General features: G+C 41.3%; 1 protein-coding gene across 1 annotated transcript in view; it reads right to left on the bottom strand.

Annotated features, from left to right (window-relative positions):
• The window catches only part of LOC142936662 (uncharacterized), an 81,090-nt gene that overhangs the window by 34,588 nt on the left and 33,795 nt on the right, over positions 1-12,707 (bottom strand). The window contains 1 exon segment of the mRNA XM_076080083.1: positions 6,189-6,311. Within this exon segment, the coding sequence (XP_075936198.1) occupies positions 6,189-6,311 (123 nt within the window).

The following is a 12,707-nucleotide window of genomic DNA, read 5'->3' as shown; positions in this document are numbered from 1 at the left end:
CACACACACACGCATAAGCAAGCAGAGCCCAGCTCAGCTACTGTTTCTTTAGTGATAACTACATCAATTTAAGCTCACAGTAGGAGCAACCTTCACAGACAGAAGGACACATCCTCCTCTGTTTCCTCTCATTGGTTTTACTCATGAAGTTGTGTTCATGAATCAGTGATGTCCTGTGAAAACCTGGCACCTTCAATCTTCCTACAACAGTTTATATTCCTGTCACTGAATTGCCTGAATTGAAAGAAAAGCTATTAAAAACAAGCATTGTGTGACTTTAGTCCTCTCGTGGAGATATGAGGTTTCCAGAATACACTTTCCCTTCATCTGATATAATCTTTAAGCTTGTAATCACAGGACTGAGCTTGAACAAGATTGCTGGTTTGATTGTAAGAAATCGCTCTAGTTGAACATGACAGACCACATGTACAGATTCTCAAAGTGGTATAGACTGGATGACACATGGGTAGATCGGCCTGTGGTCCGACTGAAGAATCCCAGAAAGCATGGTCATACAGAGCTGCATCACCATCATAGTCACAATAAAACATGTTTTTGTGTTTGATGGTCTGTACTTTATAACATTTATCTTACACACAAAAAATCTCTGGCTAAAAACGAACCCAATTTGGGACAATATAGCACCAAGCAGCACCCTTGGGTAGTAAACAACCCAAAACAAGGTGTTGTCCTGACCCAGTGTTGGTGTTATTTTCATATTACTGTTGAATCGAATGGAAACTATTATAATCTACTTAAGCACTTTTTAAACTTACATTTCACGATTTATTACTGATTGTTAAAGGTGCTATTTACGAGATTGTTTTGTACAACTAACAATGAATTTGGGTCCGTTTTTAGGTCAAACTTAAGCTTGTCGTGTGTTTCACACACTGTAAAAACAACCGTTACTATACTTTAACCCAGTATTGCATTCGTGCTATATTAACATAAACTGGGTAATTCTTTAACCAATTAATGTTTTGTGTATGCACTGAATGACAGAAACCAATTGTGTATTACAATACTGATTGTTATAATAATCTAACTTAAATATTATCAGGCAGTCAGACTTTGTAGAAATGACATTCTAATGAACAGTCTGTTTCGTCCGGTAAATGTACTATTCTGCTGGCAGATTTTCTGTCCTCCCTGGTCTCTCTCACACTCCCACCTCCTTCATCTCCCTCCCTGCTAGTCAGCACAAGTACTACCCTTGGCCCGATGTATTAACCAGGAAACCATTGAGCCCTCTATGAGAGGGGTTATGCCTCATTATGACGGAATAACAGAGCCAAAATGGAGCCCGATCCCTCCCAGCTGCTCCATAGCAGTAATACTATCGGTGAGCCTGTAGCAGTCGGGGCTAATCCCAGCCATTTAATGTATAGCCACGCACTGCACCTCACTCAGGGGCTCAACGGCGGCTCATATCAGTATCCAACAGACACACACACATACACGTATATACACATTTACACACTCTTCACATCCGTGGAAATCCATATTCTCCCTTTGAACTGCCACTCATTGCTCCTTACACATATAAATGCCACCCTCTACTTGCACATGCAGCACAGCTAAGTGCCTTTGAATGCATGGAAATGTGTCATTGAACACCCGGACAGGAATAATAGACTGGTGCCTCTTTTGCTTTATGCAGTTCGTTCTGATATATTCATGAAAACTCTTAGAGATCTTATATCTTAGTGACACAAACAGGTTAAAACAAATAAAAAACAGCTGCACAGAACTACTGTAAATGCACTCGTATTGCTGCACATACTTCTGCTCGCTCTCACATTTTTTTTTTTTTTTTTTTTTTAAGGTCAAAATGTGTATAAATGTGTCAATCCATAATGTTTGACCCGAGGGATGGCTGGAGGCAGAGGAGGTGACAGACACAACAAAGCCTCCCTCAGTTACTCTCGCCAACTCCAAAACACACAAATAAACGAACACACATTCATTTATGTGCGTAATACACAACCCCCGCTCATCAAGACACCACACAATGAGACAATGTGTGGCGGCATTTGTCTCTATTGAGCGGCAATTTAAGAAGTCGTCTTTCCGTGCTATCCACGATTGTTGTCATTGCTGTGCGATTGTGTGTGTGTGTGTGTGTGTGTGTGTGTGTGTGTGTGTGTGTGTGTGTGTGTGTGTGTGTATTTAGGGGGCTGTCATGACGCGTAGGGCTGCTGAGCGGGGGACTGATGTCCTTCAAATGACTGAGAGAAAACATCCCTTGCACCTCACTGGATCAATGCACGCACACACACACACACACAAGCACACAAACACACTCATACACAAGCATCTTTCCTCATCATGCACACGTATATATAATAGCAGAACAGATATGCCAGAAGATACTCTACTGTCCCTTATACACGCTGTATAAATTATAAACACATCCATAGCAGCTGTATTAACATCACCCTAACTAGAGCACCGAGATCCACATGATATTATCCAGGATAAACCGGAACTAAATCGTCAAATCCATAAATTAAGATCAATTTAAGATCAATCAATAGAAAATAGGTCGTTGACAGTCTGCCTGATGCTGTTCATCAATATGTCTGTGTATCTGCAGTTGGAATCTTCTTGAATACTCCTTGTACAAGATAAAATAAATAAATAAAAGCTCCGAGCACATTTCCTGAGTGCTTTGCAGGAGGACAGTAGGAGTGTCTAGTGAAGACAATAAGTTCAAGCACCCCCTGTATCTATTCAATTAACAGTTCAATTATATTTTCTGTGAAATAATATTTCCCAACATGTACGTCTAAAGGCAGGGACACTGCTAAGAATAAAAATAGATTGCCATTTTCAACTAATGCTGGAATCAGCGGCTACATTGCCCATCATGTGTAGGGTTTCAGCCCTGCAAGAGGTGTGGGGCTCTACAGCAATGTCGCTCTGTCAGGCAATCGGCCACTTTGGTTCAAACTGAAACACCTCAACAATCGAATGGATTGCCGCAGAATGTTCTACAAACTTTCATATTACCCAGAAGATGATGCCCTGACTTTTCCACTTGTACCACCATGAGGTCCATGTAAGTAGTTTAGAGTGAAATGTATCAGGAAATATGGGATCCATCATGACCCACTCAGGATCACTTTGGTGAATCCTTAACTTCCCATATAACACCAACATCAGGTGATAATGTTCATTAATCCAAAACTTTGTCTTTGACAGAATAGCTGCAGAACTAACGACATTCACAATAATGTATAACTGACGAACACAATAAAGATAAGAAGTGTCTAGAGTCAAAAATCAAAACTGCAAAAAGTGTTTTAGAAGACGAGGCTGAATGATCTAGTTTAAAGGTCGACTCTGTGTTCCATCTGTGTTCTTTATTGAGGTTTTTCAAATGGAAACGGTCACTCAATGGATAGCAAACAGCATTGACTTATGTAACCAAAGTAAGCTGATCAATAAGGTTGTGAATAATGTGAACACTAGCACTAAATGAGTCAACGGTAGCTGTGGGAAGTTTGGAACTAATGTTGCGTAGTTCATTGCTTAGCTTCCGTGCTGGTACTCCAAACTGGGAGTATGCCAACAGCCGTCTAATTCACTTCAGTTATTAGGGACAGACTATGGTCAAGGATATATGTGTGTGTATGTAGCAATGTTATCATGTCAGTCAGGTCATGTATGAAGACGTTTTCAGAAAGGCTTGGGGAAATAGCATTCTGATGCTAAAACATATGAACTTTGTCCAGAATTTGAATGTTCGGATTTGAATACACAAGGATCACCACTGGGAAGCCACAGAATGATATAAAAACCTAATACAAATAAATAAATAATATAATAATACTAATAATGGACCTACCATTCAACCTAATTAAGTAAAGAGTTCATTTCAGCAGACTATATCCGATCATGTCTTTCTAAAGGCCTGCGTCTCGGTTGGTCCGTCAGTTGGTGTGTCTGTCAGTATTCCTGTGTTCTTACCTGGAAGTTTGCATTCATGAGTCTACTGTTTATCAGGATGAAAGAGAAAGAGAGAGAGAGAAAGAGAGAGAGAGAGAGAGAGAGAGAGAGAGAGAGAGAGAGAGAGAGAGCAGATGTGAAGAAAGATACAGTAGTTTAACACTTGTAGCCATAATGCAAAAACGGATAAACAAATTTCCAACGTTTTGACGTGACGTTCTTCTTCGGGTCACACTGTTGATCAGCTAATACGTCCAATCAGTCGCTGACCTTCTGTCTGTCTGACTGTGTCTCTCTGTTTGTCAGTCTCAGTCATTGTTTTGGCGGCTCACTAAATCCGTAATCTGTCGCTGCCATGGCTTATTAATAAGCCTATTCTGGATATTCCTCCCCTGTGAGTTGGTTGACTTTCAGCGACAGATCTTCACAGAACTAGGATGAATAGAGCGGCACCATCCATGTCCACACTTGCTTCTTGAATCATTTCATTTTCTGCATTTTTTCAGTTTTCTAGTGCAGTATGGTATTTATTCTCATTTTATTTACATCGTCCGATTTAGATGTCTCTCTTTATTTTCCATGACACAAGCTTTTCTTTTCAACTAACTCATTATCTTTTAATCGTTTTAATCTTCGTTTTTCTCTATATTTTCATCACGTTGCCTCTAGGTTTTGTCCCTGCAACCCCAAAAGGCGGAGGATGAGAGAAGATTGGCGGCTAATGAGAGGGAGCTGGAAAAGCTGAGACGGGAAAAGAGATAGTGGGAGAGTAAAGCAAGCGATGCACCAGAGGATTATCAGCCGGATTTACACCTGATTTACCAACCCTAAAGTCAGGGGGGATATCTCAATCCTACTGTAGATCTGGTAGTGTGACGGCTTCATGAGTTAAATCTTTACTGCCCTAAATGAGTCAGAGACAGATACATATCACTTAACGGCCAAGATCGTAATTGCAGACTCGTCCAAATAGGAGACAATGAAAGCCAACGAAATTCATGAAAATACCTTCAAGTGAGAGAAATATGTAACTAAGAAAATTTTTGGGATATTCAGTAGTTTTTGCTGTGTCGGTGTGGTTTTGGTGGAAGGAGAGATACAAATAGTTTGGCCTGAGGGGGGGGAGAAAAAGTGTGTGTGAGAGAGATAGAGACAGAGAAAAGTTAGTTGACAAAGAGAAGAGAAATGCAGACTGATATTTCTCCTCTCCAAGTCAGGCAAAAATTGCAAGATCGAGAGAAAGAAACAAAGATCCGGGAGGAGACAACAGGGAAAGAACACACAAAGGTCAACTGAGATTGGGAGAAGAGGATTTAGTCTATTCTAAAAAGGGTATTACATACGGCCAACTAGAAATATATTTAGTGTGCTTGTCTTATCAAAGAACCACACCAGCTGGTGTGTTCAACAATCTCAAGTTTCAAAGTCAAATATTAGTTGTAGAAAGTCCTTTTTACAAATAGACCATTTAGTACGAAGGGTTTGTTGTGTACGCGGAGAACAAAACGCCGTAGAATGGTTCAACCCGACTGACAACTGAAAGGGCAGAAATAGACAATGATCCCTCTGAGAAACAGTTCAATAAGAACAGAAGAAATCACCAGTCACTGGTAAAAGAAACAGAAAGCTTAGCATCAAAATGTGGGCAGATTTGAACGGGAAAAGCTTATTTTACGGCAATGCACCCAACGTTGTTGAGATATTTCAGTCTGGATGAAAATGGTACATTGCCATCCCTGGAGCTACACTAGATTATCAACTGTGAGTCTACACTTACTAAAAAAAATAGTTGACATCTATATAACTTGTGGATTTCTGGTTGTTTACAGTTATATTAAAATACATATACGCACTGACATTTGTGTTGATGTATTACAGCTGCCAAGTCTGGTAAAACACATTCCTGTATTCCTGTGATTCCATAAAATGTGTTCAGTTTTGCAATATTTAATCCGGTTGCTTTCGGCCACAGTAGCCATCACAAGGCCAGCACGGTCAGGATCAGTCATTTCTGACTGACAAGCGCATCCCTGTCAGATGCTAATGAGGATATAAAAAAAACTCCCACAAAGCAGCAAACAGATTGGAGACCTGGGCTCCTGTCAGTCATTCAGACATAATGGTGGGAATGTAACTGCATTAGAAGACAAGTTGGCCACCTGATGTGCAAACTGTACGATACGTTCATGCATGAGAGCATGTTGTCATGCTTGTATGAACACACATATACTCACATATTCTTAAAGCATATTTGCTCTGTTTGACTCCCTTCCCTCCGTCTCTCTCTCTCTGTCTCTCTGGTGGGGTGTCGTTGACGAGCTCAGTGCGGATATAATTGGCACTGGCCCCATGTGGCACTGTAGTGAAGAAATCAAGGGCGCACAGATGTAAACAAACACTCTCCCTCTCTCACAGATGCTGACACACTCCTGCACACACAACCACACACACACACACACACACACACACACACACACACACACACACACACAAGCCCCCTGCCTATAGTACGTCTTTTCACTTAACACCCATCCTGCAGGCTCCCATGATACTCATTTCCGTGTTTTGATTTCAATGTCACACCGATCCTATCTCCCCCCCCCCCCCGTCCACTGCTCTCCCTCTCTTCCTGCATCAAACGAACGCCGCTTCTCTCGCCTTTTCCTCCCGCTCTACCTCTTTCAATATTCCCTCCTTCCATCTCCACCTCCTTTCCTCCCCATCTCACTCTGATGTTTATATTTCTCTCTCTCTATCTCTCTCGCAGGCCAGCAACATGCAAATTATGCCCCACAAAATGCAAATCCTATCTGAGAAGAGACCCCCAGTGGACACGAGGAGTCCGCCCAGCTCGGATATGCCCCACTGAAGTCCTTTCCTTCCATAACCGACGGGCGTCTCTTGTTTGAAGGTGACCTCTGAGAACTGCTGAATAAAGCAGCACATGTGTGCATGTGCAGTATTGAGACAGTCCAAGGCATCATTATTCAATGTGTTTTAAATGGAAGTGGCTAAAACAACTAGGGCACAGGGTCCAATGGTTTATATTCATGTTTTGGTAATTGAATCATTGGTACAATCATTTAAACTCATGTAGGGCATCATTGTTGTATTGGTTTATGTGTAACAATATAGTTACGTAGCTAAAAAAAAAAGAATCACGTAATGGTTCCATTCGCTCAATGACATTTCTGCATCGTTGTGCTTAAGAAACGGAGGAAGACAGCTAGCATTTGATTAGATTTTGTGAGGAGCACAGTCTCAAACAAGACAGAGGGCTGCTCCTGAAAACCCACAGCAGGTTCCTTCAACGGAGTGAATTTCAAGGATGCTACGTCATTGAATTCCGTAGGATTGTTCAAATGCCTAGGATCCTTTGAATAATGCCCGAGAAAACAGTTTGGAGGATTTTCAAGGATGCATGTGTGTAATCTCAGCGCTCATAAAACACCCGCAATCCTATGTGCATGATGCATTTCCTTTCCCCCCCCGATTTGGAAACAAGAAAATACCCTATGCTATAGTACACTTTAAGTTATTTCAACTCAGCAGTCCGACAAATTTGGTTTCTAAGTAAAGGGATCACACAAGTTATGACAATTCATCCTGAAGGTAACATGAGACCAAATTTAATGTCAGTGCATCCAACAGCTGTCGAGACATTTCCCTCAAAACCATAAATGTGGACATCGTGGTGGTGCTAGAGGGAAAGTCAGGGGATCACTAAAGTCATTAGACGGGTCAGGTCCAAGTACTAAAGGTATAAATTAAAGTATTTTCAGTCAATACATACTGAAATCATTCGATGAAATACCCACTGTGTGCTGTATTATATACATTGTTTATTTTATTTGTAGATTGCAAAGTTGCCCCACATAACATAAACATGCCCACTCCTAAATGGTAGCTGCAGCACTGATCTCAATTCAGATTAAAATTGTATACATCACATGATGATATTAGATGCTTCAGGGGATTTTTCTTGTGGTGCAAGAACTTGGTTTAATATTTGTTTACTCTTATAATGTATTACAAGGAAGTTCTTGTTTAGCCAGTTGAAGAAAACCTAATAGAGTCCCGTCTGTTTTCAAGGGAGCTGTCCATGGTGCTGCACGCACACACTGTATGTAAAGACAGGAGAATTGTTCTCCTCTACTGCTGCATTCAGAGCTACAATTAGAGGCAATGCTGGCACGGCTGACATTAGCTATAAGTAATCTGGGAGCGTTCTCGCATTCCCAGCTTCCCATCGTTCTTCTTGCTCTTCTTCCCCGCCATCTGTTCTCCTCTTCCCCTGCCACACTTTCTTATTTACATCCCATTGCCTTATACCCGCTCCTTCTCTCACTCTCACTTTTATATAATAACTCGCCGTCTCACTTCTTTGCACCGTATGTTTTTTTTCCTCCGCTCTAGTCTGCTTTCCTCTCCTCCTTTTCCTTCCATCTGCCCTTTCTTTCGTATCTTTGCTTTTATCTCACCCATCATTTCTTTACTTTCTTCCACACCTCATGTACCGTCTCCTTGAACCCCCCTGATCTCTGCACTCTACGTGTACAGTAAAACGCAACAAAATGTGTGTTAGGCTGTGTAACCCAGTCTGTATTGTGTGTAATTTGTTTATATGTATACATGCAACCTTCTGCTTGTGTGTGTGTGTGTGTGTGTGAGAGAGAGAGAGTGCAGCGCAGGGTGACTGTCCTTAGGGCAGCTCTCCACACCAGAACAGAGCAGAGCAGCAGCTGACCAGCTGTCCCGCTCGCAGCTAGCAGCATGTTGTCTCTTCTATCTATTCTCTCCATCTCTGCCTCACCCTCTCTTTTAGTTGTATCCGACTCTTTCTCACACTCCTTTATTCTTTCTTTCCCTCACTCGCTGCTTTGCGCTCCAGCTCTCTCACACATGTCTCTCACTCTCACCTTGGCCCTCCTTTTTTTAAATTCCAGTCTCTTTCACGCCCAGCGCTCATCATCGTCATCAGCCCCCTTTCACCTCCTTGTCTTTTTCTTTCTTTACTTTTACCTTCCCTCCCCCTCTCCTCCCCTCCATCTCAAGCCGTTTCTCCCATTGCACGCCTCACTAGTGTTATTGTTAAGGTATGTCTCTTTTAACCTCATCTAATTCTCCTCTCCTCCCTCTCTCCACTCCCCATCGCCTTGTTCTTTGACTTTGTTCAAACCCTTTTCTCTCCATCACATCAGCCGTCTTTTGTAACCACACAAAATAACCTCTCCGTCTTCCTGTTTCACTGATTCAGTAATTGTAACCGTCGCATGACCTCAATACTTTTCCTCCTTGTGTTTTTCGTGTTCCCCTCTCCTCTCTTTCTGTTAAATATGCCAGCCATAGACTTTACATCCTGACACTTTTATCCCTTTAGTTCATCTCTTACATGGTATTAAAAAACACATCTTCCTTGAAAATGAGCACGGGTGAGCAGGAGAAGAGTGGAAGTCAGATAAGGAGATCATTCTTTTCTCAGAGAGGAAACATGAGGATTTTGCTGCTGTCTTCATTAGGGAAAGGGCTCAGAACTTGTTCAGTGTATTTCCATCCTGTTCTCACTGCACTCCAACGTGTGCAGCTAAAGTCTATTGCAAGCCACAGTGCATTGACGCACACAGTGGTTTATTGATATACACGTAGAGTGATAAGAATAGCAGTGAATGTGAGATTTATGATTTTATTACGTTTTTATTCTTGATGAGAATTGCCTTGTTTTTGATCCGTCAGCCTGCCGACTTCTTCTAAAAAAACTAGTTTTGAGAAGTTGCACGGACAAGCAATAAAGTGATCATAATCTGGTGTGGATAAATAAGAAACGTTGAGGACCACTATTGTATCAACCTACAAGGACAGAATAAAGGCCAATTAATAATTATAATTTCAAAATGCACAGTAAAGAGAGAAAGACAGAAAGGAGGTCAGATTCAAGGTATTTACGGGTACATGGTGCTGTATGTGACTATCAGTATCATTAAAATAAATACATCAATAAAACTACATACAAGAGTCTATAGCCATATCTGTCAGAGTGTACTTCGGAAAAGCAGTAGTTTGAGCTAAATGATAACAATACTAACATGCTGATGTTTAGCAGGTATAGTATTTACCACGTGCGTCATGTTAGCATGCTAACATTTGCTAATTAGCAGTCGAGCTGAGGCTGGTGGGAACGTCATTAGCTTTCAAGCTATTAGTTCCTAAACTATAGTATTGGAGAAATTGAAATTTTGACTTGATTAGATTAAGTGGAGGGTCACCAAAGTAATTAATTCTTAGGGGGACATGATGTGTGTACCAAATATCCAATCCAATAGTTGGGGGGACATTTGACACTGAGGCAAACTTGCCAACCTTAAGGTGGTGCTAAAGAGAAATATTAGGGGATTGTCAAAGTCAATAGGATTCATCCTTTGGGGACCATGAATGTCTTTACATTTAAGCTAACAGTTGCTGAGCTTTTTCAGTCCGGACCAAAGTTGGGAGAATCACTCACAGACACAGACGTTGTCTTTTAGAGTCTGGCCTCTGGTGCGGCTAAAAAACTGCTGCGGAATCTATTCCAAGAGAACATTCAAAATGATGTAGACATTCAATTTTAAGAGCTTTTTCCATTGAAAGGCAATAATGTTTTCATTAGAAGTGTGCCATTTTGCTGTAGGTCATGTATAAAGTGGTGAAACATCGTTTTTCATACTGCGTAGATGTCTTTTGGATGAGCCCTAAAATTTGTATCGTGGAGCGGGAGAAACGGGTTTTTTTTGCAATCGCCAACCTCCTTTGAAAAGTACTTTTACTCAAACCTGTGAAGTGATATGCATCTCATCCACATTTATATTCGACTTTCTACCGTCCTCTCTCCTTTTCTCTCTGTGTCTTTCACTTCCTCACATCATCTTCTTCTCTCTCTCTGTCTAAGTGGCCTGAAGGATTAAATGTGTATAATTAAGAGGTGATTATGTGTAGACGGCTGACACAAAAGGGATCGCCATGGCTTCATTCCATCGCCCTACTGTCATCACCCTGTGTCCCGATTCAACCCTTAAACACACACACACACACACACACACTCAAATACACACTCTTTCCTCCGTAAGTCCGCCCTGTTTACCCCCCTCCTCTTCCTTACACCTCTCACAGCCTTCTGTCTGTCATTTCCTTGTTTTTTTTAATCTGCAGAATTGATTCTCCCTCTTTTGTCTTTTGCTTCTTTCGTTATATATTTATATATGTGTCATTACATTGAATCATGCCGGTATAGCATGAGCAGAAAGATGAGAGAAAAATAAGATGTAAAACTTTGATAAACACAACAAAATGCTGCGAACTACAGTAAATATTATCTTTAAGTATAAAATGGAGCTCCAGTTCAGACTCAGGTTCATTTTTGTTTTTTTTCAAAGTGTGCTTCCCCCTGATCCATCAGAGATAATAAGCAATAATCAAAAGATAACTATATATCAGACACAATAAATCTTAAAGTCAAACAAAAATGATATCACATAGAGTAAATAGTACACTACCTGCTGTAGGTACTAAAATGCGTGTGCGTGATGCTGAAAGGCTGATTAGACAATGATGTTGAAGGCTACTAAAAAATACCAAGACAACATAACGTGAGAAAGCAAAAGAGGTAAAAAAGGGGAGATTTAATAGCAGGGGAAGAAAGCAATGGCAGAAGCGAGGCAAAGCGAGACAGAAGAAAGTAAATTGCTAATAAGCGCAGTGGGTGAAAAAGAGGCCAACAACTTGTTTATTGCAATGGTGGGAAGATGAAAGTCAGGGAGAAGCCTCAGCATTTTCTTTTTGTCTGTATGTGTGAAAATACTGCATGTGTAAGTGTGCGCATTTGTGATAGTGTGAAACAAGAAGACCTTCCACTATGATAATTACCACATGAACCAGAGCATATGAAACATCTGGTACCACTGTTTTTATCTGTGCATGTATGTTGGAAAAAGTACCTATATCACGTTTACTGATATTATACGGCTTCATGCGTGAGTGTAGATTTCCACCAGACTTCAGCGGTGTACAATAAAGACATTTAGCTCACACATTTAAACAGGTCAGTGTGGATACTAGAGAACGACTGGACGGCTCTCATTCGCTGTGCTGCGCCTGATGACGAGGACAGCATTGTGAGGCAACAGGGACCTTTGTCCTTTAAAACATGCCATCACTCTTGTCACAAATTAGCCCCCAGGAAACATGCCCACTAATTTGAGTCTCAATGCACTGAAGAAGCACAGGTTGTTTTTTTTGAGCATGTATGTGTTTGTGTGTGTGTGTGTGTGTGTGTGTGTGTGTGTGTGTGTGTGTGTGTGTGTGTGTGTGTGGTCAAAAGACAAAGAGGGAGACAGATGGGTCAGACAGTGTTCCCTCTGTGGGTTCGGAGCTGGAACACAGCTAATTACATCTTAATTAAAAATGACCTGTCTGTCCCTGCTGTTTGCACACATGTGTAAGACAGAGAGCAATAGAGAGTGAGACCTAATAAGTGTTTCAATATAAACGGGTACAAGGGGGTTCCGGTGCAGAATTGTAAACATATATGTGCATTTAATGTGTCTGTGGCGTCTTCACTGTTCAATGAGCTCAGTGCTGATGTGTTGTTTTGTGTCTCGGTGGATGTTAAAGGTTTGTCCCGGTCCTCTCAATTCATCCATCCCCTTGTTTCTGAATTGCTCTCGGCTTTGAGGGTCGCTCTAATAGTGTGTTCGAACCTAACGCGGTCCTTGCCGAAACTA

The sequence above is a fragment of the Anarhichas minor genome, unplaced genomic scaffold (assembly GCF_050575085.1).
Source record: "Anarhichas minor isolate MPS153535 unplaced genomic scaffold, ASM5057508v1 ptg000007l, whole genome shotgun sequence".
In the NCBI taxonomy this organism is placed as follows: domain Eukaryota; kingdom Metazoa; phylum Chordata; class Actinopteri; order Perciformes; family Anarhichadidae; genus Anarhichas; species Anarhichas minor.
Note: the sequence above shows the minus strand (reverse complement) of the source record. Positions and strands in the feature narration are given on the sequence as shown.